General features: G+C 43.3%; 1 protein-coding gene and 1 long non-coding RNA gene across 2 annotated transcripts in view; one reads left to right on the plus strand and one right to left on the minus strand.

Moving 5' to 3' along the window:
• The window catches only part of LOC311251380, a 58,343-nt gene that overhangs the window by 31,807 nt on the left and 235 nt on the right, over positions 1 to 26,301 (plus strand). The window contains exon 3 of the long non-coding RNA XR_014621387.1: positions 26,203 to 26,297. This is a non-coding gene — a long non-coding RNA (uncharacterized lncRNA). The remainder of the gene's footprint in view (positions 1 to 26,202; positions 26,298 to 26,301) is intronic.
• The window catches only part of dachb (dachshund b), an 82,415-nt gene that overhangs the window by 9,053 nt on the left and 47,061 nt on the right, over positions 1 to 26,301 (minus strand). The window contains exons 3-11 of the mRNA XM_084343769.1: positions 14,189 to 14,299; positions 9,923 to 10,138; positions 7,483 to 7,652; positions 7,218 to 7,323; positions 5,956 to 6,030; positions 2,674 to 2,774; positions 2,387 to 2,534; positions 2,136 to 2,300; positions 98 to 163 (exon numbers count right to left, since the gene is read on the minus strand). Coding sequence (XP_084199895.1) covers positions 98 to 163; positions 2,136 to 2,300; positions 2,387 to 2,534; positions 2,674 to 2,774; positions 5,956 to 6,030; positions 7,218 to 7,323; positions 7,483 to 7,652; positions 9,923 to 10,138; positions 14,189 to 14,299 — 1,158 coding nt within the window. The remainder of the gene's footprint in view (positions 1 to 97; positions 164 to 2,135; positions 2,301 to 2,386; positions 2,535 to 2,673; positions 2,775 to 5,955; positions 6,031 to 7,217; positions 7,324 to 7,482; positions 7,653 to 9,922; positions 10,139 to 14,188; positions 14,300 to 26,301) is intronic.

Consider the following 26,301-nt stretch of genomic DNA (forward strand, 5'->3'; position numbering starts at 1 on the left):
GCATGACTCTGCATGCTCGAGTGTGTCTCTGGCTGTGAGGCTGTGTGTGTTTTATGATATTTTTTTATTGTTTGTTTGTGTGTGTGCGCTCAGGTACCTTGTACAGCGCCGTTGTCTTGCTGGTTTCCATTAAGTTCAGGTTTATCCTCGGCTACAGCAGCGTCTGGTATGAAACACAAAGACAAGACAGAGTCTCAGTGGGTCGGCCAATAAAACACAAACAGCACCTTGTAACTGCGAGCGGGTCGAAAACAAACCGGCGTTACAAAGAAAACAGAGACACAAACACAGCCATTCGTCCAGAGAATTGTATTTTTGGATGTTATTTAGTTTTTTTGATCTCTTGATGTTAATTGTTAAAACATTTTAACTGCTCTCTAAAAAAAGAAAAAGGTTTTGGTATCAGAAATAAAAACACATTTGGCTGCTTCCTCACAACAAAATCCAAACTGTGCCAAAGAGTTGTTTTGGAAAACGAGCTCTGGTATTATTGTTTGCGATCCCTGTTGGTTGCCAAACTGATACTGCACCCAAAATACACATCCCCGTAGATTTAAACAGTGGCTTCAAAACCCCTTCATCACTCAAAGGAGCAGTTCACCAGAAAAATGAAAATTCACTCATTATCTGCTCGTCCCATGCTGACGGAAAGTCAGGTGAAGCTGTGGGGGTTGATTTAAAACGTAAAGACAGTCAGAAAAACGTGAATCCATACAGCTCGTCAGGCGTAATACGAGTCCTCAGAGCCCAGAGATCCAGAAACTGATCTGAAAATATGTTTTTACATCCTTTTTTAAGTGGAGATCTTCCATGTAGCTGCTAAGGTAAAAGCGCCGGCGTGTCAGGGGTGTGAATAACATCTTTTCAAATCAATTTGGGATTTAGGGTCCTCCTCCAGAGACGGACGAGCTGTGTGGAGCCGTTTTATTATCTCCGTCTTCTTCGGTTGTTTAAGAGATTTGCTGTAAAGCTCCAGAAATGTTTTGACTGCTACGAGAAAACAAGCGGTGTTGCGTGTTGCCTCGGACCACGAAACCTTCCACCAGCGTGGGGGTGAGTAGAGGATGACTGAATTTTTGTACATTTTTGTATGAATGTAAGAAAATTGCCCCACAACTGCACAGCAACATTTCCCAGAGCCCAAAGTGACGTCTTCAAACTGCTCATTTTATCCAAAACCCAAATACAGTTGATTTTCTACCAGACAGGACTAATACAAGCATTTAATCCTCACATCTGAGGAGCTACAACCAGCAAATATCTGGCTTCATCTAACCATTTTAATTGCAGATTTAATTTGTTGATTATTTCCTTGAATAATCGATTAGATGTTTGGGCTGTAAAGTGTCGGGAAATGGTGACACATCAGCGTTTGCCAAAGCCCAAGATGACGTCCTCTAATGTCTTGTTCTGTCACCAACACAAAGATATTCAGTTTACTGTCAGAGGAGGAAAGAAACCAGAAAATATTACATTACAGAAGCTGGAATCAGAGAATTTTGACTTATTTTCTTAAAAATAACTGAAACCGATTAATGGATTATCAAAATAATTGGAGATTAACTTCATTATCATTATTGCAGCTCTAATGTCCAATAATCTACAATATAAGTGAACTGCGCCGGGTATCTGAGCTCACTTGTAGTGAAACTGCGCAGACAGATTATCTGCAGGTTTACTGCTGCTGCTGATTACAGTGATTTTATGGAAGGCTGACAGAGAAACAGCAGCGGCCTGTTAGCAGGCTGTTGTCAGCAAGAGCTCAGATACAACAAGTGTTAGCCAGCGTTAACACAAAGCTGGAAAACCATGTCCGCGAGACGGAGGAAGGAAACTATCGGGAAAACATTTAAATCAAAGACAGTGACGAGGAATCTAAAAGCTTCGAGACGAAAAGAAAGAATGGAAGATACAAAAACAAAGATAAAAACTGGAGAACAGGAAGTGCAGATTAGTAAAGGAACCAAACAAGAAAGGAGAAAAACAAGTTATAAAGGGACATTTAAACAAGTAGAAGAGAAAGAAAACCAGGCGAGTAATGAAGAAGACTGTAAGAAAACAGATGAGGCTGGAGGATAAAAGACAGAGGGCGAGAGGACGCACAGAAAACAAGCCACAAACATCCACCGTCGTACCGTTCTTGGTGTTGTTGTTGGCGGCGTGCAGCGGCTCGGGGGAGGACGAGGACGAGTGTTTGAGGGCGTCCTCCACTCGCTCCCTCCTCTTCGACTCGAACTCCAGCGCCTCCTGCAGCTTCCTCTTGGCCTTCTTCTCCTTCTTCAGACGCTTCTGGATGGAGGCTGAAGAGGAAATCTGATTATTTTTCAGTCCGACAGGTTTCTCTCCGTATCATCGCTCTGACAGCCACGTGAACTTAAAGTCGCACCTCTGCTCTGTAGTTCGGAGGTGAGCTGTCGTTCCAGGCTCTCCCTCATCTCTCGTTCTCGATACAGCTCCATCTTCAGCTCTCGTTTCTCCGCCTGGATCTGTTTGTCCTGCACCCGGGCGTTCTCCACCGCCACCTTCAGCAGGCCCTGAAACGAGACAACGCTTTGAAGTCTCAGACACAGCTCACCGCTATTTTCACCGATTTATTTAATTTATAACATGTTGGAAACAGATGCCTTTAATTAGCAGTTTTTAGGAACATAGACAGTAGAAACAGGAAGTTACCTGTATGTTGGTGAGCAGGGTCTCCACTGACGACAGGCCGTCAGCGAATAGGAACGGAGCGGGGAAGCCAGGGGGCAGGGCTTGTCCCAGCGGAGACTCATCTGTGAGGAACAACCAGCAAAAGATACAACGTTAACTACGGGAAAAGTTGTCTTTATTTTTATTTAATTGTATTATTCTGGATTTTGCCGCCTGCCGAAAAAACCCAGAATTTACTTGTACTGGATTATTTTTGTTCTCGAAAGACCACAACTGTTAAAAACAACAGCCGACATAAGATGTCGTGGGGACAAATTAGGTCACACTCCCCCTGAATAATGCTCATGGGTTTTATTTAGTGTCGTGAAATAAACGACAACATTTTAAGCGCAAAAAAGGGGCGATTACAAAACCCGACTATCAATCTTCCCCTGGAAATGTCGAACTGCTCCTTTAATCACGCGTTAAACTCCACGAGTCTGAGTGTGTGTTTCCGTCAGCGACGCGTCGTCACGAGCGCCGAGTGAAGTTTACGAAATGTTGATGTTTACTAAGGTATAAAAGGCAACGAAGCAGCATCGGAGAAATCAATTACACCACACACACACACACACACACACACACACACACACACACACACACACGTAGAGGTCGTTAGTATTCAGACAATCATGTGGGGTACTAATTGGCAGGGATTAAAGACATCCTTGATTTGTGCGTGTGTGTGTGTGTGTGTGTGTGTGTGTGTGTTCATTGCGAGTGCGTCACAGTGTCTGATCAGCCCTTAATGCCTAACACACTGACAACTGGGTTAACTCTGCTGTGAAATTAACGCTGATTAAGATGCACTCTAACTCTCTCACACACACACACACACACACACACACACACACACACACACACACACACACACGCACACACACACACACACACACTCTCCTATCTGCCACTTCATCCATACATCCCTTCACTCTCGTTCTCTCTCGTATCGCTCTTCATCACCTTTCCTGCACTTGTTTTTCCCTCATCTTCATCTTCTTCCCAACTTCCTCCTCTCTCTGCCGCTCAGTCTCTTTTGATTTGACTATCTTTCTCTTCCTGATTTCCACGATTCATTCCTCAATTTGAAGAAGAAAGATTCCTTCTTTTTCTTTAGGTCAAAAATCATAATTTTGCCTCTTGACACCTTCATTGTATTTCCTGTTTTCCTTCTTTTCCTTTCCTCGCTTTCCCTTTACGAGTTGACAAAGCTTTTAAAATAAAGGGGGAAAGGAGAACAAGGGGAGGAGGAGAAGGAGCAGTGGATACGTGGGATGAAAGGTGAGCTCAGTAAAGGACAAACGGCAGAAGACGATGTAGAGAATATGAGGAAAAACTGAAATAAAAATGGAGGAGGAGGAGGAGGACAGAGGGAGCATTTTAAAAGGATTAAAAAGGAAAGAAGAGGAGAGGATTACAAACATGGAGGGAGGGAGGAGAAGACAGAAAACAGGAAGGGTGAACACTTGTTTTGGTGTCACAGCAATGTTTCACTAAAGCTCAATCTAGTGCTCTTATTTTGAAAAAGGAGCAAAAAGGGACACGTGGCAACGTTTCCGAATTGTACAGTAACGTCAGTGCAGTTTTCTCTGAAGCAAACGGTCACAAGGCAGAAGTTTTAGGGCGTTTGTGACTTGACATGTTGAATTTATCAGTGGAATTCACCGCCATCACCAGAAAACCTCAAATATTTAATAAACCGTGGATTTGAGTGTGATTACAGCACAACAGGAAACGACAGTGAAAACACAGGCCGAGGATATGAGACACAGGAAGGTCGTTCTCTATCACAAACACAGGTTTAGTTTATTATGTGATTCTGCTGCAGTAATTGCTCCAGTATACCTTCCAGATGGACGGAGGCCGCAGAGAACATTTTGTTGTCTGGTATTTTCCCCGGAGACGGGCAGTAAACACTTCTCAACGCTTTCTGGTTATCAACACGACTGTAATACCTGAATGTCAGAGAGGCAGATATTAACCTGCACAACTCCAGACTGACGCTGCAGCTAACAGAGTGCTTCTTCTGTCCAAAACACACAGACTCAAAGAGAAATCAGCAGATCTTCTGTACCTGACTGTTAAACGGGCAGATGATGTTGTGTAATATCGATCAGGAGCCTCTGAATTGGATCATATCGTGACGGACTTTGTGATAACAAGAGAGATTACATCGTTGTCCAAGTAATCATTATAATATCGCATCTATCGAGAATAAATGACCCTGCATGCAGACAACTGAAGCTGAAATGTGTCACCATCCACAAGTGACAACTATCATTGACTTGCAAATCACAAAATATCACTAACGTCGTCGCTTAGTAGCCGAATGCTACGTAGCTGCAGTCTGTCTGCTTTGAATCCAGCTGGGTTACATATCTCACCCCTCTGCCTCCTTTGTTTTCCTGTCTGACTCTTCACCTCACTCTCCAGTAAAGGTGGAAAATATCTCTCTAGCATACACGTCAATAAGCAGCGTTTCTGTCTTTGCAGTGACCTCCTGCTTCAGGCTGTTGCCAGTGTCGTGTGACAGGTTACGAGACGTGTTTTCTGAATTCAAGTGGAAGTCGTTGACATTTGGACACTTTGACTCTGGCGTCCGGTCAGAGAAGCTCGATTTCTTCCTCTATTCTTTAGGATCCGCGCTCCTCAGAGACGCAGCAACAGATTTTTTTTTTGTATTGATTTTAAAGGCAGCGTCCTCTCTGCCGCTGCTGATGTCTGCAGAGCAGCATGAGCGGGGAGAGGCCCGACGAGATGAAAACACAACGTGTTGTAAGAACGGAAAACACAGAGTGCGACGGAGGAAGGAGAGGCCCCACATGCTTTTAGTGTGTGACCCGGTGACCCCTTTTAGCCATGCCTCCTTCACTTAGCCTCCCCCCCCTCCCTCCATCTATCTATCTCACCCTGCCCTCGCTCCTCTGATTGATAGCTCAGAGACAGGTGATCAATAGGGGGGGCAGAACATCCTGACGCTTCTGTTTCTATGTTTGTGTGTCGTGCAGTCGTTTTCAGTCCGTGTGTGTGTGTGTGTATAAATACAGTAGATGAGGAAAGCCCTCCTAAGTGACGACCAATTTGTCAGTTGTCAGAGAGGAATGGGTGGAGGTTTAGATTAAGACGGGTAATGGATTGTCCTCACTTCTAAAAGTGTGTGTGAGAGCGTCTCTTCTGTTGTCGACCAGTAAATAGTCAAAAGTGTTCGTGTTCATTATGAGAATACCTTTCTGTGAGAGTGTGTGTGTGTGTGTGTGGTCCAACCTTTGTCCTTTGTTATTTTCTTGATGGGTGCAGCCGGGTTGGGCAACGCAACGTCTGCATCGACTGACACCAATCCTGTTGAAAGGGAAAGCACAGTGAGCGAGTGTGTCGGTGCGTGAACGTGGGGCGGTTGTGGTCGTGTGTGTGTGTTTGTACAGGATCAAACAATGTGTGTGCGCATGTAAACATTTATACGAGCATCTAATCTTGATATATTTACATGTAAAGTGAGTTTATCGATGTTATATTTGATCGTTTTTGTGGGCGATATTTAGCAAAAATGTGATTTTTTTCTCAAAATGTAGCGACTAGTGAATCAGTGATTTCTGAGCCTTCATGAATTCACAGACAGCTCCTGAAGATAACGCCTCTTCTAGCTGCTGCTGTAACAAAACAACAAAACTGTCAGTATCAGATGTATCACCTGATATGGCTTGTGATGCCGGTGATGGGGGCATTTGTAACAGAGAAGGATCGACAGTATTTGTTTTCTATCTTCATCAGATCCATTTCTAGGTTGTGAAATCCAGCTACGACTAACTTTGTTCTTCCATCATCCACTAAAACCTGATATATCGTATCGGCATATATGTCCAACATGCAGGAAAAGATGCTGAGGGTCATTTATGATTATTATATTCACAGGGAAGTTTACTGTTCCAGTGCGAGACGCCGTTTTAGACAAAAGAGTTTGTTGTGAAATTGTAAACATTTTGCTTAAACCACATATATTTGAGGGATCATCGCCAAAAATATCTGTATATCGGCGGATATATCAGTATCAGCCCCAGAAACAGAGTGCTGGTCGAGCTCTCTTTGGGTCATTTGAAACACTTTTGAGAAAAAATGTTAAGTATTTTCATAGACTTTTGAGACTAAAGTCAGAATTGTGAATAAAAGTCTGAACATATATCTCTATATTGGCATCTTTTACTTTCTAATATCTAACATATGACATCAGCCCCAAAAACTGAGCATGGTGCGGCTCTAATATCGTCTACATTAATGTATAAAAGTGGAGAAAATGCCTTCCACAGTTTCTTAATGTCTTCAAGTGTTCAGTCAGACCAGCAGTCACAAAGTCAAACAATTCAATCTGCTGTTAAAGATGAGTAACAAAACAAAAAATTAACATATTTGTGAAACTGAAACCATTAAAAATTTGACACTTTTGCTTAAAAATCGATCAAAAAATCAAGCACATATTTGTTTTCTATCCTCGTCATATCGGTGTGTGCGCTGTGTCGTCGGCGTGCACGTACCGAGTCTTTCGGGCGAGCTGGAGGCCGAGCTGCTGGGCTGCGACTGCAGAGGAGTGTTGGCCTCGTCAACAGATGGAGAGAGAGAGGGACTGTCGCACACTCTCTCCTGAACAGAGAGAGAAGGAGTGAATCAGTGAGGTGTAACTAACACATACTGAGTCATCAGAGGTCTTTACTATGGTTGCTGTGGGTTACGGAGAAGATACCGCCATGTTGGAGACACGGCATAGGAACTAACAAGTAAATGATCTGGTGTGTGTTTTACCTTGATGACCGGCGCGCGATGTACGTGAGTGTGTATCTGCTGGGCTGCAGCGGCCATGTTGGCGATGGTGTTCAGGTGGTTCATCTGTGACATCGCCATGGCTACAGATGCAGGAGGCAGCCCCATGGGCAGCAGAGGGTGGGGCATCATCATGAAGGGCAGGTCCAGCCCTGAGGAGAGAGGAGGGAGGGGATGAACAACATGTAACTGTGATAATACGTCAAAATTGTGAGACCAAAGTCAGCGTTGTGAACAAAGTCAGTGGAAAAATTCTGATTATTTTTTCATACAGTGGCTCTAATCCTCTCAACCCTCCTGCTTCACTCTTTCTAAAGCTTTTTCTTGGTTATTGAATGTCTTTTGATTATAATTGTAGTTTTTTCTGAAGCGTTTTTCATCCTTTTTTTAAAAACGTACTCTTCGCAGAATGAAAACACTGGCATCCACATTTTTTCTTTTGTGCTGCTAACAAACAGCAGCACATGACAAACCATCAGTCATCCTGACTGTGCAGACAGTCGCTACTATTGAATCTGTCACTTGTTGTATTGTTTTGTTGTTTGTTTTCAACACATGTTCCCGAGACTCCCTGGAAAGAAGTACTGATACTGACAGGATGTTTCTGCGCCGCTGATGTTCGTCCCGATCGGCCAGCGAGCTCCATCCTGCAGGTAGCGACGACCGAAGCGCTCGTCTTTTTAACAAAATGCGTTTCATGGTTTTTAAACCTTCCTGTCGGATAAACTGCGACGCGAAGCCTCTGTGAGAGCAGAAGGACAGAGGACGACGCTATTGTGTCTGTGAACTCGTGTTGAACTTAACCTTGAGGAAAGAGCGAGGCCGAGGTGTCATCCGAGTGTCAAATGTCTCGCTAATAAAAGTTGACAAAGCAGAGGGAGGAGGGAGGGAAAGAAAGGAAGAGGAGAGAGCATGGAGGGCGAAGGGTTAAAGGATGACGAGGCGAAAGAAAAGGAGGTCGTGTTTTTCATCCGTTCCTCTTTTTTTTCCTTTTTTCCTCAGTTTTTCTTTCTTGTCTTTTTATTTTCTTACAATAACTGTTTCTTTTTTCTTTTGATGTCTTCCTTTCTTCGTTGTTTGTTTTGCCCTTTTTTCTCCGTCTTTCCCTTTTCCCATACTCCCTCCATCTTCTCTCATTCTGAATGTGTTTTTCCTTCCTGTCTTTTTATTGTCTTACAATATCTGCTCCTCTTTTTTGCTTCAGTCTCTTCCTCCTCCCTTTCTTACCTTTTTTTCATTTACTAGTTTCTTTCTCCAATTTTTTCCTCCTGCACTCCCTCCATTTTCTCTTTTCCTGAATGTTTTTCTTCTTTGTTGTACTTTTTTTCATCCATAGTTTCGACATCGTCTTTTTCTCTCCACCTCACCATTTCAGTGCTCACTCCAGCTTCTCTCTCCCAACATTTTTCTATCTACTTCATTTTTTGCTCTTTCTTTCCCTCCTTTTCCCGTCAACAACAACATCTGTGAGGGCGTTCCATTAACTTTAATTCATCCCGTCTTTTTGTTGTTTTCTCCTTCATTCTCACACTCCCTCCATTTTCTCTCTCTTCCTGATTGTCTTTCTTTCCTGTCTTTTCATTTTCTGCCGTCTTGCAAATCATGTTTCTTTTCTTTCTTCTGGTCTCTTCCTCCTCCCTTTCTTACCTTTTTTCATTCCTAGTTTCTTTTCCCCACTTTCACCGTGTTGGCGCTCCCTCCTTCCCTTTCCCCCGTCACCAGCAACATCTGCGAGGACGTCCCATTAACTTTAATTCATCCTCTCGCCCTGAACCTCCTAAAAAGCACAACCGTGACCTTTCACCTCTGAACTCAGCCCTTAAAATAGCCCCCGTTTTCAAAGCCGCGCTCCCACAAGATGTACACTCGAGTCGCCTCAGCTGTTTAACACACACACACACACACACACACACACACACACACACACACACACACACACACAAATGGCAGCGGCTGCTTTCATTCCAGTGAAACAATAACACTGATTGCTGTTGTTGTGACGACTGAAGTGATAGAATAATCAATGTGAGTGTTTGTCGCCTCCCGCCGCCGTGCGTGTGTGCGTGTGTGTGTGTGTGTGTGTGTGTGTGTGTGTGTAGACATTTCTTCTGCAATAAGATAAAAGAGCGAGTATGATTCTGTTTGTTTGCGTGTCTGTGCATATGTGCGGCAGTGTATGTAACATTGTGTGTGTGTGCGTGCGGTGTTGATAAATTGAGTCATTTAGTAGAGTGTGTGCTGATTAATCCCGGCAGAGTGTTAATACAGGAGATGGGGACAGATTAAATGGCGTACATTAACAAATATTGCCACCCCTTTAAACACACACACACTCTGAATGTGTGTGTGTGTGTGTGTCCTCTCTCCATGTATTTTGTCTAAGTGTGTGTCTGTGTGGATGCACATCTATCATTACACTCACTGTTGGCCAGAAGCTGCTGTTGCTGCTGGAGTTGTTGTTGATTGACAGCTCCGATGGCCGGCCCCCTCCCGCCTCCTCCTCCTCCTCCTCCTCCTCCTCCGCCTCCAGCTGCTGCTCCTCCTGGTGCGCCTGCACCACCTCCTCCTGGTCCTCCGCTGTGAGGTCCGGCAGGAGGGCTGGTCAGACGCTCTTTATCCCAGGAACACTCGCTCCCTCCTGGGTAGAGACGGACACGCGGAGGAGAGGAGAGTCAGACAATCACACGCCACAGTTATTAAAACCTGAGTGATGAATACTTTAAAATACTTCATTATACAAAAATAATGAAGTGTTTTGATGTAGAAGTCTTGGATATTAGCCCGAGTCTTCTTCTGGTGACATATGGTCAAGAACAGATGTGCGTCTAAAGTTGTAGCGAGCGAAAGACTTAACATCCATATTTTATCAACTTCATTTGAATTAAACTCGAAAACTAAAAGTAAATTAATCTCGAGCGGGTCGAGAGGAAAGAAAGAGCGAGTTTGTGAGAAGATGGAGGAAGATACAAAGAATCCAGCACAAGTTGGAGAGGAGAGGAAAGTGATGGAGGAGGAGGAGGAGGAGAGGACAAGGCCAAGGAAAAAATGAGGTGTGTGTGTGTGTGTGTGTGTGTGTGTGTGAGTGTGAGAGAGAGAGTGTGTGTTACAGAGAGAGAGAGAGAGAGAGAACATCTGCCCATCTGTTTATACTTCTTTTCTTCCCTGGTGTAAATGGCAGAGGGGATGAGGCCCAGCTGTCACACTCACACACACACACACACACACACACACACACACACACACACACACACACACACACACACACACACACACACACACACACACACACACACACACACACACACACACACACACACACACACACACACACACTCACTGAGCGCAGGGAATTCAGTAGGCAATAATAGAGAGAGACGGTTGCTAATTCAAACTAATGGAGGGAGATGAAGATGGATGAGAGAGGGAACGAGGGAGCGGAGAGAGAAATGTGGAGGGCGAGAGAGGCAGCGCTACACAGAGAGAGAGAGAGAGAGAGTACAGGATGGAGGTGTGAAGAGAGGAAGTGACCGTTTCACTTTTTTGACAACGATCATTGTTAGATGAGAAACTTTAATATGATACTCGGCGTCATCATGGAGCGCTCCTCTCTGAGCTCACTGAGGACTCACATGATTTAAATGTGTTTGATTCACTGATATTTACCCGTTTATAAGGATCAATGTTTATAGTCGCAGCAGTTTAAACTGGGCATGGACAGATCATCAGTGTCTGTGACTTCTCTGTCAGTTTGCTGATAAAATAAACTCATTTAAAAATGTGCCAATTAGTCACCTATAAACACTGAATAACCTGAATCTGCAAAGTAACTAGTAACTAAATATAAAAAATAAATGTAGTGGAGAGGAAAGTAGCAGAAAATGGTGCTTGAGTAAATTGTTCTGAGGTTAATTCCTTTTTAGGTTTTAGTTTTTAAGTTTTAATGCAAATGATTATCGTTTTTCAGTCTTCCTGATTTGTAATAATCAGTGTCGGCCTTGAAAAAGTCATATCTGTTAGTTTTAGTTCCCACACATCCAAACGTTGTTGAGTTTTCCTCAGGCTGCAGCTGACTGATTATTTTCATGATTAATTGATTATTAAAATATCGAAGTTTGATTCCCGACAGTATGAAATCTTTCACAAAAAAGTATTTTTGTTATTCCTCTGACACCTTCTGGTCTCCACACCTTTATTTTACTTGTCCGTTTTAATTTCAGTTGATGTTTGTGTCATTTTGTTTGATTCCTGGACTGTTTGTTGTGTTGTTTTTTTCCCAGAATATTTCTTGTAAATCACTGGTTCGTGCTATGTAAGAACGAGTGAGAGGTTCCAGTTTAAGGCCGATGTTTGTGATTGTCGACCTCCGTCTCTTTATTCCCTCTCTACTCTTTCCTTCTTCGCTCCATCTCGTCCTTTTCCCACATTTTCTCGCTGCTTCTTCCTTCCGTCCTCTCGCGGCGACAAAAACAAAGATATGGTTTCCACTGACACATAAATCTGTCCCTCTCCTTCTCCATAACTCCTCATTCATCTGTGTTTTTCTCATTTCTATGAAGGAAAAAAGCTCAGATATGACTGTCACTGCCTGAGCGATCGACTTTCACCCATCAAACACTGAAACATCTTTTCTTTCCCCCCCTTCTCCTCTCGCCCTAAATATCCCTTTCTCTCATTATGAGTCTGTTTTTCCCCTCCGTCCTCCCTCGCTTTATTTTCTTTTTCATTCGTACACTCGCTCCTCCGCTCTATTGTCCACCGGAGTTTCCCAGGCCGGTGTGAGTGTCTCTTACAAAGAAAATAAGGTCGGACAATGAGAAAGGAGGCTTTCGGAAACAAAACAGAAAACACTCTGAATGAAATAAAAGAAGACGGAGGAAGAAGAAGACGAGCGGGAGGGAATAAATAAAAAACGACAGGGTGAAAGAGAATCAAACGAGAGAATAGAGGAAGAGTAACTCTATCAGCCCATTTGCCAGGTCAGCTGAAGAAAAGGAAGAAATGGGAGAAAGAAAAATAGAAACAGGGGAGTCTGGCTGGAAACAGAGGGAAGGACTGCACGCTCTCTCTCTCTTTTCTTTTCTCTTGGCTTTTTGTTTTCTGTCTTTTTAATAATTCAGAGAAGCAAACACAGCAGAGATGGAGTGGGCCGGAAAGTGTGTGTGTTTGTGTGTGTGCGTTAAGTCTTTGTTTTATATATGTCACTTCGTACTTTTGGTATTTTTCTTCCCTGAAACATACTTTCAGACCGAGCGTGACGATCAGACCAGGAAAATCACTGACAATGAGTCGAATCATTGACATTATTGTTGTTGTATTTTCTTCCTGTTGTTTTTGCCACGTTAGTGTCCCGATGACTCATTATTTCTAAATACTAAGAGTCTGAAAAATGTCCCATTTGTCCGACGTCCCATTATTCTGAAAACAAACGCCCTTAAACGTGTCTCCGTGTTCAGACTTGCATGGAATATTTTATTCAGTTCAAACAAGCTCATACAAGTCTGATTTTGTTTTTTCTACATTTTATCTCCAGATCAAATATAAATTTGCATTAAGTAAGATTTTTTTAATGCATCAAATAGAATTGAAACTTTGGAGAAAGTGACTCTCACAGCCGCTTTTCAACGTTTCCTGCTTTTGCTGCTTTTTACCCGTTATGTATGTTTTTACAACCTAAACATTTTTTACTGATTCATTTTGTTTTATTTTCTTTTTACTATAAGTATTTTAGTTCACTTCAATATCTTAGTATGATCTGGGCATGTAAGAACTTTTTAATTTGCCATTTTTAATTTCCACTGTCCTAAGTTGGATGATGTGTGATATGTGCAAAATAAAATCTACCTCTGGGTACTAATGAAGTAACTTGAACTAGAACTAGAGCTAGTTAGTTGCTGAACTAGTTTGTTGGTGGCACGTCCCACATGGGACTACAAGACAAGGAAAAAATAAAAACATATATATGACATATAGATATGCATCCTCCGCTGACGCTTCAAAAAAGATCAAATAGAAAACAAGATACTTTTTTGTAGGTCTATATGTGAAACTCATGTCTACAGCATTTGCAGTCCCAGGAGCTGCATTTAAGGGGGCGCCACCGGGCCATTTTGACCCGCCCATGGCCTGAACCCATAAAATATGTGCAATTGCACCACTTTTTAATTTTGTGCACAGTCTTTTCAAATCCATTTGAGATCTCAGGGACAACGCAGACTTGCGTTACGACAAACGAGCTGTGTGGAGCCATGTGCGTTTTAAAACAAGTCTCCAGCTGCTGCAGGTGTTTAGCAGAATGCTACAACGCTGTTTTGCTGTGAAGCTCCAGAAATGTCTTGTGGACTACGAAACTTCACCTGACTTAACATCAGCATGTTGCTGAGGAGATAATGACTGAATTTACATTTTTGAGTGAACTTTTCCTTTAAAGTAAAAGTTGTGACAAGATGTTTTTAAAGCATCAAAAGTAAAAGGCAGATTCTGATTACTCAATATGCTTTTGGTGGTTTAATCTGTAATAAATCATATTTTATAAAATGTTCTGTAAAATCTTAAAATGAAATGTTACTTGAAACACTTAAACGTAGTAAAGCAGAAGAATAAGATGGAAAATCGTATAGTACTTAGTTACTTTGTACAGGTGTGTGTGCGTGTGCGTGTGTGTGTGTGTGTGTGTGTGTGTGTGTGTTACCTGTGTTGGAGTGTAGGTCGTCGTTGTCCGACTCGTTGCCGTTCTGGAGACTCATCATCATTTTCATCTTCTGCAGCTTCTGGAGCTCAGCCATGGCAGCTGCTGTCAGGCCTGTGAAGCACACACACACACACACTACTGTCACCTACATCATCTTCATCATCTTCATCGTCACAAAGGTCTTTAGTGACAAGCATTCTCACAGACGTCCATAATTTTCAACCAGTACTGAAATCATTAGCTGTCATAAAACCCAGCCACAGCTCTCGTTGCCTCTTCCTCCTCCTCTTCCTCAGACCTCACAGGTGCTGCCTTGTTACCCATGATGCTTTGCGTTGAGCTGTGACACACATACCGACGCTCGGCTGTCGCTGTCAAAATTTCTTTTCAGTCGGAGTGTTTTGTTGAAGTGTTTCAGGGTGTGAGTGCTGTTTCTGACGCCTCAGGCCTGATGTATATTCACTGATACACACATGCAGGAAAATAAAACACACACACACACACACACAGACACACACATAGAGAACACGCCCCCACCGCTACACACACACACACACACACACTCTCTTTTGTATGGAGTAAGATCCCTGGCTCTGTGCACTGACCTGGAACTGACTTCTATACACAACAACCAGCAGAGTGAGAGCGATGACCCTGTGTGTGTGTGTGTGTGTGTGTGTGTGTGTGTGTGTGTGTGTGTGTGTGTGTGTGTGTGTGTGTGTGTGTGTGTGTGTGTGTGTGTGTGTGTGTGTGTGTGTGTGTGTGTGTGTGTGTGTTTCATTGTATAAATGCACTATTATGTTTGAAAGTGTGCGTGTGAGCTATGTACAGTTAGCTTTCATGTATAAATGAGTGTGTGTGTGTGTGTGAGGGAATGTATGCATGCTTATCTGTGCATATGTGTGTGTGTGTTGGTGTGTGTGTGTGTGTGTGTAGGTCAGTTGGTTTTGCCCCGGTCACGGTTGACGGCCTTGGAGGAATGTCCATTACACACACAGTACAGTTGTCTGCAAGCTATAAAGAAAACAAGATAGAGGGAGAAGGAGGAGGAGGAGGAGGAGGAGGAGGAGGAGTTGTCGCGTTGTTTGAAATTTAATTTAAAGCAGGATTGAGGGATGGATGGATGAAGGAGGAGGTGTGGAGGTTAAGCTTGACTTCTTTAATTAACGACAGACGTGCAGGGTTAAAAACTTTCAGTTCAACAGTAAAAGAAAAATCTCCTTTTTAAAGTTTCCATGAAGCCAAAAGCTGTTTGTGTTTTTATCACGTCTCACCTTTACACCAGGTATTTTTAATGCTATTTTAACTTTGCAACTTCTTGGAAAATCATTAAAAATGTTGATGACTCATCCTGCACTCAGGAGCGTGTTCATTTTTAATCCAGTAGACGCTTTCTTTACTTTATGACGCTGCTATTGAACGTCACCAGAGGAGAGCTGCTCTGGACTGGCCGTCACAGACTTATGCTACAGTAACTGCTAGGGATGCAAATTTGAAGTCATTTCTTTCATCGATACTCGCCTTAACGATCTATTTTTGATTGACCATTAATAAAATGTGAAATATTTTGGATTTTGCTCATTTAGAAAACTATTTCAACCACTAACCTGATCCATGTTTGCTGCCGTTGGCTACGTCAGGAGTTAAAAGAACAGAAAGTCCGGTTGTCGCTGTTCAACAACTGGCAACAAAAGTACCGAGGTGATTTGTGGAGTAAGCGCTAACTGCTGCTAAACGTAACGTTAGCTCACTGACTGATCAAACTAGCCTCCCTCTGTTTTCCATCCTGGTTCGGCCATGTTCCCTGGGAGCCGCCAGTCAGCGCCGGCGACCATCGGCTGCCGCCTGCTTTTACAGGAAACACAACTATGCCGGAGCAAATAGCACTCCATTAGCTGTTTCATGGGTACTTTAAAGGGTAAAGTAGTTTGAAAACAAGATATCTTCAGCTCTGAGATGACCGACTCTCAGCTGTTAACAAATATCACCAGTTATTCTGATGCATTACGAGTTAGAGCATTAAAAACACATCATTTCTTCTCCCTTCCCTCTTGTTTTCTCATACAGCCTCTTCTCTATTTGACCTCTTTGCTTTCATCCATCCCACTTCTTCACGTCACTCATTCTTCTTTCCGACTGTTTTTCCATTTCCAGACCTCTCTGTTCTGCTGCCTTTCCATCTCTTTCCTCTTCCTCTCACATCAATCCTACTTCCCTCCCTGTTTTCTCCCTTTTCGTGTCCCCGGTCAGCCTCCTTTTGTTGTTACTCATTCTCTTCACCTTTTGTTTTCACAAGCATTTTTACATCATCAAAATAAAATGAATACATTTTAATTTGTTTGTGATATTATCAGATGTTTCAGCAGTAAAATCAGAGGAAGTGTTTTTCAGATTTGTGCTTTGGAGCGGCAGCAGCAGCTCCTTATGGTCCCGTGTTCCTCCTCTCCTCAGTTTTGGCCTCCTTTCCTCCATCATGTTTCTCCATTTCTTTCCTCCTCCTCTCTCTCAGCAGGACAGCAGACAATACGTCTGGTCACTCTGCCTCAGGCTCTTTGACTGCACCTCTTTCTTTCTGTCCTTTGCCTTTCTTACTCCAGAGCCTTTCCTCATTACCGTCTGTGAAGCGAGCGGATATATTTATTGTAAGTCACTCACTGGATTCTGGAGAGAAATCCGTTCACATTTAGAGTCAGATCCATCGTCAGGTGGATTTCAGTTGATAGTCACTTGATAAAGATAAAGTAATAAGTGATAAAATAGGATGTAAATACATTCATTGTGTTTTCTTTGTTAAAATGCAGCTGATTTTTTAGATAACGACCGTCTCTTCACACATCCAGCAAATATAAAAACTACTATCTGGAGTCGTGCTTCAGACCACTAACAACATATGCCAAAACAATGCATCATGATTTCTTCCTGTACAAACCAATTTCAACCAATAAAATGCCAGCTCAGATTTCATGGAGTAGTTCACTGATTACTGTACAAAAGCACAAATGTATAACTTAATTCACTGATTTCGCCAGCTCGACGACAGGGGGTCCAGTATCGAGGCGGTTTACAGACATTTAGTCATAGCTAATGCTAGCGGTCCTCTCAGCTGACGTACGTTAGAAGCTAAACCCGGCAAGAAAACCAGATGCTGCGTTAGCGCCCGCTCGTGTTTGGCCGGTTGGACTGAATGAAAACAGTGAAGTCACAGGTCAGGATGACGATACTACACGGTCATATAGCCACGTGATCTGTTACCATTAAAGTCACTTTAAAGACGCCATTAAATGGACACTTTCACGTCATCCTCCACTAGAGCTGGACAATATGTGAGATATGAGACTATAGATTTTTGATTTGTTGTATCGTGATATGATGCAAATATCATCTTTCCCGAGTTTAAAGGCTGATAAAAACAAATTTGTTTGAACAAAAGTTCGTTACACTTTTGGAAATTCAAGTGAATATGTTTGCATATAAAGTTTTTCAAATTCAAAGAATCAACTTGCGGTAACAGAAAACGAAAATGAGAGATAAGAGGGCGGGAATAAACATGGAAAATGGAGTCACGCATTGATTACTGAGAAACACCTTGACACACACACACACACACACACACACACACACACACACACACACACACTAAGATGCATATACAGGAAACAGCCCTACGTACACACGGGTGGACACTCACACACAAATCATGGATTTTACACACACACACACACACACACACACTCGGACACAGAGTCAGAACGCCCGCTTCGCCTCAATGCAACCAGAAGACAATCAATATTGAGGGCAGAGCCACAATACTGTTCTCCATCATGACTATCAAACACACACACACACACACTCTCTCTCTTTCTCTCTCAGATCGATGGCTGTCCGCTGTGTCCACGGTTACCGAGCATCGACCCCGGCGCTAATGGCGACCAAGGAACCTTGGGAATTAGTGTGTGATTGATTGACGGACTGCTTCAAAGACACACGCATCATATAGGACCTGTGTGTGCATGTGTGTGTGTGCGTGTGTGTGTGAGAAAATAAATATATTCCAGTGTGTGTATATGTGTGTGTGTTTCAGTGGTCCCCTGTGGGTTGTCCATACGTTGTTTACCCATCTCTTTTTCCTTCACGTGCATCCTAATGCTTTCCGAAGGACGAAAGAGAGAGAGGGGAAGACGCGAAGCAGGAACGAAGAGAGGAAATCAGGACAAACAGGATTATGACTGGAAAGAAGTGAATCGTCAGCGTAACGTGACGAACATCGCCAGAGAAATAAACTCATCAGAGATCAGGAGGAATTTTCCCACCAGTGCTCACATGATGGCGGCTATTGACCTGCCTGATTAAAAAGGCCACAGGTTAGAGAGAAAAGTCAAGGTTGGTTTTAATTAAAGACTTTTTAACCTTTTCTTAGCACATGTTTAAACTGGATAATCTCTATTCTTTTTGTGCAATGTTAAGACCGTATTGTTGGCCTTTTAACGTTATCTGATTGGTATTTGTAATGGTTGTAGCATGGTTTTAGTCATGCTAGCAGCATGTCTTTAGGGATGTCGGTCGGTTGGTTTGTCCACTACTTTACTTTTGGTTGATATATCTCAGCATGTACTGAATGGATTGATATGAAATTTGGTAGAGACATTGATAGTGCCCACAGGATGAATCCCAACAACTTTGGTGATCCTCCAACATTTCTCCTAGCGCCATCAGGAGGTCAAACATTTCACTTATTTCACCAGTGAAACACCTACAAAATAGGATCATTTTGTATCCCAGACACTATTGGATTGATTGCCATGAAAGTTGGTACAGATATTCATAGCTCCAACAAGATGAGTCCTAATGATTTTGGTGAACCTGAGACTTTTCCTCTAGCGCTACCAGGAGGTCAAACATTTAATTTATCCAGTGAAATACCTACAAAATTGGATTGGTTAAACAACCCCACACTACCATTTTCACAGTCCAAACTACACTTTTTGATTGACAGGTAAAATCTACCAACTGCAGTACAGAAACTCAAAATAAAAAGGCCTTGTTGTCAGTTACAGACTCTTATCATGAACCATTTAACGCGCCATGTTTTGTTTCTAATTATCGGCGGAAATAGGAAACTTTAAAATACAACAAAGGTCAAACGTCTCAGCTTTCAAACGTTTGGGAAAATCCAACTCTTGCCTGAAAGACGACATGATGCTAAAGATTGAAGATTCTCGACTTGAAGATACATTTCACTCTCTTTCCTGTGGAAACCCAACAAAATGTCCTTCTCGAACACAACATCCTGTATTTGTACGTCCACCACTCTGTCCATCAGTTCGACTCAGTCATTAACGCTCCACCCATCATAAAATACATATACCGTCTGCTGCTACTGTAAGGCCTTTTTCAGTAAAAGCATCCAGCACATGGCAGGCGATAGTCTAAATGAGATCTGACAGTGTCCTTCCACTGCACAGTGCGTCCGGATGGTCTTTAATAGCTTTGAGTTTGCTGGTGGAGGCTGTTGGGTGATCTTCGAGAGTCCCAAACCCCCCCTTCCCGAGCTCGCGTGAAACCCACCCCATTTGGCCACGGTTGTAAATATTTAATCCGCTGCACCTACATCTCTGACGAAGTGCTCTGAACGCGCTCTCAGAGACGGAGTGACACTTTGAATAAAACAAACAGGAAAAACAGAGAAATTGCTCTTTGTGTTCTGAATTTAGAAACACACTGTTCTGGCCTTTTTTTGTTTTGCTGTTTTTTTTCTTTCTTCCTGCGAGCACTCGGAGTGCCAATTTACAAATGCAGTCGATTGCACTTGTGCTGAGTCAAATAGATTTCAGCTCTCCGCACTCGGGCACTTAGGTCGCCCATCTTTAGCTTTCACTGGAAGTCCAAGACGCCCCTTTGGAACCATTTTACAGCGGCCATTTTGTGTCATCTCTAATAGACAGAGCCACTGGCTTTAGAGTCATTGTTTTTGACTTTAAGATGTCTGAAAAACAGCTCAACAGGAAGTTTGGAGCACTTCTCAGACTCGCTTAAAGCTTATATAAGTTTTTCAACATGAGTTTGAGGTCTGTATGACTTTTGTAAAACTTGATAAGTAAGTAAGTGGATCCGTTCACTGAAAAAGACAATGATTATCAGCTTTTTTGTCTGTTAAATCTTGTCTATTATCATTTGGGGCTTTAATGCTAACTCACTGGTAAGGAGTTCTCTTTCCTGTTAAAGTCAGTCATTAGGGGTTGTATTATCCCGTTAAGTCGATGATTGAGGATTTCCTTCCCAGTTAAAGACATTAATTGTTGGTTTTTCTGGTCTGTTGATCCATTATTTGGGGATCTAATACTTTAAAAAGTTACTTGATTTCTGAGTCTCCTTCCCAACCCGTCAAATAATAACACTATGGGATGGCGGTCGACCTGACCAAAGCACTAGTATTTGACAAGTTGGGAATGAGGATTACGATGATACCGTATGCAACATCTTAAGCTTTTCAGATGACTAGTTGATGGTGAATTAGTGAATCATCGCTTAACATCTGTGTTATTATGCTTGGTTCAGGAGCTATGATGCAAAATACAATACATCGGTCATAGCTTAAAGCAAAATGGCCGCCACAAGGCATTATAGCGATGGCTCCATCTCTGAAAACACAAACTAAACAACTTTATTCTTTTATGAAAAAGTGAACGTTTCACCTTAAATGTGGTGCATATCACCAGACCATTAATCCTCTTTTCTTAGCAGTAATTACTTACAGGCTGATTAAAAACAAGCAGCTCACAGTGTTTTATTGTAATGAAGGGTGCTGCTGGTGTTTATAGTTCATAACCTCATTGATTTCGTCCTGGCACAACTTCAACATTTAGCCGTTAACGTTCAATTAAACTGTAATCGTCCAGAATTATGTTGTTGTTTGTTTCTCCTGCATTTCAGCTGTCGATCACACCGGTCTAACGTCGTCTTTCTACGGATCTTCTGTTGACGTTGTTGTATCATTACAGCAGCACACAACAGAAACAAGTATTTATTACTGGGTTGTTTTTCGAGTAGGTTTCCACCACTCGAGCGGTGCAGGGGGCGCTAGCAGCGACTTATCATGGCGCGTGTGTTTACTTTGAGGAAAAGCAGGAAAACGTGATGCAGGGGGAGGAAGAAAATGAAGAGGAGGAGGAGAGATGAAAAAGACTTAATGTCACTTTAGTCCTCTTCAAACCTCCTCCTCCTCCTCCCCCTCTGTCTCCCACCCTCCCCCTCTCTCTCTGCAGGTGCACATAAGAGTCCTCAGATGAGTGTATTCTTTTCATGACAAGATTGAAAGCACTTCATCTGTAACCTACACAGTGTGTGTGTGTGTGTGTGTGTGTGTCGACTGATGTTTATGTTTATCGCTGCAAAACGTGCCAAAAATGTGTTGGCGTACTGCAGGTGTGTCCGTTTAAAGTGTGTGCGTGTTTTCTAAGAGGTGTGTGTGCGTTCAAAAAAATACTGTCTTTGTGAGTGTGTATTAAGTGTTTGTATGTTTGTTTATGTGTGTCCGTGTACCCGAAGTGTTTGCAGCCGTGTGTGTTTATGTGAAGTGTGAGTGTGTGTATTAGAAGACAAGGCGAACCATTGAGCTGTTTTTGAAGTGAATTAACAAGTCAAATGAGTGCCGCAGCACGCTGCATAGGTTACCACACACACACGCACACGCACACACACACACACACACACACACACTCCCACGCTTATCATCACAGCCTCTTTGTTGAGGAAGATGAGGCCAATTAAACTGATATCACTCTCTTGTTGTCGTTTATGCCTCCTCCCTCGTTCTCTAATCTTTCGCGTTTCATCCACTTTTCAACTTTTCCTCCTTCCTCTGCTCCTTCGTCCATCATCCGTCTTTCCTTTCACCCCTTCCTTCTTCATGTTTTATCTCCTTTCTGTCTTCACTTCCTCCTCTCTTCTCCTTGCATCGTACATCCTTGTGTTTCTTCTACTCGCCAAGATCTTTCTTTATTTTCGCTTCGTTCTTTGCTGACGAACGTGATTTCTCTTCTACGTCTTCCCCCCCTCATGTTGGCCTGACGGCAGACTGGACGCTACAGTCACTCACTGTTGCCTCATGAGGTACGAAGTGGTATTACGAGAGAGGACGGCACTTACTTCCTCTCATTATGTTGATGGTTCAGCGTTCTCCTAAACAGCTGAAGTAGCTGGAGACTTGTTTTCAAACGTAAAGACAACAAAGCATGGGGGTGAGAAGATGTGACTGTATTTTTACATTTTTGGGTGAACTGTTCCTTTAAGTGTTTTCCTCCTCTATCAACCTGTCTTTCCAACGTTCTCTACTCTCTTTTTTCAGTACTTCTACTTCCTCTTACTAGTACTATCTCCTCCTCCTGTAGTCATCTCCTCCTCCTCCTCCTCCTCCTCCTCTCATCTTCCTCATCTTTCTGCTCTCTTCTCACCATTTCCTCCAAACTCTCTCTCTCTCTCTCTCCTCCTCTCACTCTGTGTTTTCTAACAGTGTGATAAATGTCCATCTGTGATTGGCCGATGCCCCCCATCGCCGTGGCGCCCGCGAGGTCGTAAACAACAGCCCGTCTCCCCCGGCAACGTGGCGTCTCCATGGACGCAGGGCCGCTAAGACGACCAACTCTGCGTGTGTGCGTGAGTGTGTGTGCGTGAGTGTGTGTGTGTGTGTGTGTGTGTGTGTGTGTGTGTGTGTGTGTGTGTGTGTGACTGAGGCGGAATGCGACAAGCGGCTATTGCCAAGTGTGTGTGTGTGTGTGTGTGTGTGTTGTATATATGTGCTGTGTGTGTGTGTGTGTGTGTGAGCTAATGAGCGATCATAAGTGAGCAAATGTTTTCTCTGGGTTCCACTAATGTTCGACAAACACACACTTCTGCGCACACACGCACATCAGGTATGTGTGTGTGTGTGTGCGCAGAAGAGTGTGTGTGTGTGTGTGTGTGTGTGTGTGTGTGTGTCATTAGTATGCCACAGTGAGCTGTGTCCATATGTCACTAAACACAACCATGTTTTATTTATCCTGGAGAGAGAGAGAGAGAAGGAGGCCAACAGTCACTGTCAAGGGGACGGAGTGAAGGATGGAAGGAGGGAAAGATGGAGAGGAAGAAGGAAATTGGCTAAAAGAAATAGAGAGATTTGGAGGAAGGAGGGAGGTGAGAAGGAGAAGTGAAGGTTGAGATGGAGACTAAGAGGAAGGAGGAAAGAAAGGAGGGATGAAAATGAACGAGGCGAGGAAGTTGGAAGAGGGAGCGAGGTGACAAGTGAGAAATGAAAGGATGCAAAGTTCGGATCGAAGGAGACGAAAGGAGGCGAGAAGAAGAAACGTTTGAAGGAGAGAGAGCAAGACGGCAGGTGTGAGAGGGGGAAGGAGGGAAAACAAGGAAGGAGAGAAAAATGGAAGAACAAAGGAAAGGTTGGCAGGACGAACGTAAGAAGGGAAAGAGTGTCAGAACAGAGAAAGTTGGAAGGAAAAAGAGGAGGAAGGAGTGGAGGGCCTATGGACGGTGAGATTTTAGAAATGAGAGAAAGAAGGAAGGAAAGAAAGAGGATGGAGGAAGGATCGCAGGAGGCAAGGAATAAGAAGAAACAGTAGAAGGAGAGGAGGAGAAAACAGGAGTCAGGAATGAAGGAGGGGAAAAGGGTACGAAGGAAGGATGGAGGTAATCCAGGGAGTTTCATAGAAGAAGAAAGTGAAAGGAAATGAAGGGAGGAAGAAGAGAGAGCAAGGTGACAGGTGTGAATTTAAAAATTAGAGAGAGGGAAGGAGGGAAGAAAAGGTGAGGAGGAAGGAAAGGCTGGCAGGACGGAGGTATGAAACGAGAGAGTACCATAACAGAGAAAAGGTGAAGGAAAAGAAGGGAGGGAGAAGAGTTGGAGGAGGAGAGAGAGAGCAAGATGGCAGGTGTGAAGTCAGAGAGAGGAGGGGAAACAGAAGGGAGGAAGGAGAGAAAAAAGAAAAGAGGAGGAAAAGGGTGGCAGGACGGAGGTAAGTAAAGATGAAGGAGTGCCAGAGCAGAAAAAAACAGATAAAAGACGAAAGCAAGGAAAGAGGGATGAAGAAGTGAAGGAGAGTAGATGGGAATAAGAGCAAGGAAGTAGAAAAGGAGAGAAGGAAAGGAAATAAAGGGATGAGGCAGAGACGTAGAGGAAAGATGATAAAAGGGAGAGAGAGGAAAGGAAGGAAAAACTAAAGTAGGAATGGCAGAGTGATGAAGGACGGGAAGAAGAAAAGAGGAAGGAAAATTAGGGAGAGTCCAACGAAAGGAAGGAAAAGAGATAAACAAGAGAACGAGGGGAGGAAGGACGGGAGGGAAAAAAGAGAAGGAAGAAGTGAATTAAGAGATGACAGATGGGAGGAAAATAAAGGAGAGAGAGGGGAGACAGGAAAGGAGGAAGGACAGAAGTCAGGAGAAGAAAGAAATAAAGGAGAGAAAAAGGTGAGAAAGGGAGGAGAGGGAATAAAAACGAAGGGAGAAGCTGAAGTGGGGGTGACAGAGAGATGAGTTGAGAAAGAAGGAGGGAAGAAAAGAGGGAGATATGAAGGGAGGGAGGAGGGAGGGATGGACAGATGGAGGAGTGGGACCCCAGAGACGTGTCATTCATCACACCACCATGCAGTCTGCACTCGTTCAGCCTCTCTTTCTCTTTCTCTGCAGGTCTTTTTCCTCCTCCTCTTCTTCTTCCCCATACGACATCTCTCCTCTCTTTCCCCTCATCCGTCCACTCGTTTATTTTCTTTAATCCAGATCCCTCGATCTCTATCAGACTTCTAGATATCTTCCCTTCATCCACTCTTTTGCCGTCAACTCCGAAAACAATCTGTCGTTTCTTTTCTTCCCGCCATCTTTTTTTTTTGCTCCATCTCTCCCTCCCTTCTTCTTTGGCAGTCGTTTTTAGGTTTCATCATCTCCTCTGGCGACATTCCTCCTTCCTTCTCTCCATTTTCCCCCCCTCTCTCTCTCTCTTTCGCTCTCACAGCTTTCTCTTTCTGCCCATTTTCACTTTCTGTGCCGAAAAAATCCCTTTTTTATCTTCTATTTCTTTCACTTATGGATCAAAGAGAGAAGGTGTGGATGGAGGGAAAGGAGAGAAAAAGACTGAGATGGAGGATTTATGTGGAAGAAACAAGGGAAGATAAAAGTAGGAAAAGGAGGATAAGAAAAGGGGGATACGTTTGAGATTCAGAGGAAGATGAAGGTAATAGGAATGACTTAAGACCCGCCCTACTCTGCCTCTGATTGGCTTGTGTCTATCATTTTCAGAAGGCTTCGTGGTCCTGCTACTCTGTTAACACAATCATCACGCTTTCCAACAGGAGAAAGCAAGTTACACTAAAAGACGCCTTCGTCCAGTTGAGAATACACAAAATTCTGGAAGAGATTTTCTTGATGTACCGTTAGTTAACGTACCGTTTTGTGGCTTTTCTTGTGATTCTTTGGTAAAACGTTCAGCCAGCGACGGAGCTGATTGCAGATTCTGAGCTGGAGTTTTCCCTGTAAACAAACCGACCTCTTCAGCGGTCGCAGCTGCGTTATCTGCTAACGGGCCAGGACACACTCAGAGCGGCTCTGTGCCGTTACGTGAACCCAAGAGGAGCAGCTGTTTACCTGGGGAAAGGCTGAACGGGTCGGTGTGTTTACTGGGCAAACTACAGTACAGCTCATAAACCACCGTATCAGAACCGCAAGAAAAACAGACATTACCGGAGCTTCAGTAGGAAGTCAAACATAGAGACCAATGAAGGCAACCAATCTGGGGCAGAGGAGGAGGATGGGTCCTTGGAGATCCCAAATTAATTTATAAAAACTTTATTTACGCCCTTTAAAGGTTAAATCCTCACTGTAGCTGCTAAGCTAAACGCATGTAATAACATCTTTTCAAATCAATTGAGGAAATCTGGGCTTTTGGTGACTTGGGTCTCTGGGCGAGCTAAATAGATCCATGTCATGTTTTCCTTTTGGTTGTTCTTCACGTTAAAACGAGTCTCCGTCTACTTCAGCTGTTCAGGAGAACACTGCAACGCTGTTTTGCTGTGAAGCTCCAGAAATGTTTTGTGGACTACGAGACTTCACCCGACTTTCCATCAACATCAGGGTGA

Source organism: Pagrus pagrus (genome assembly GCF_965226575.1).
Source record: "Pagrus pagrus genome assembly, chromosome: 22".
Taxonomy (NCBI): domain Eukaryota; kingdom Metazoa; phylum Chordata; class Actinopteri; order Spariformes; family Sparidae; genus Pagrus; species Pagrus pagrus.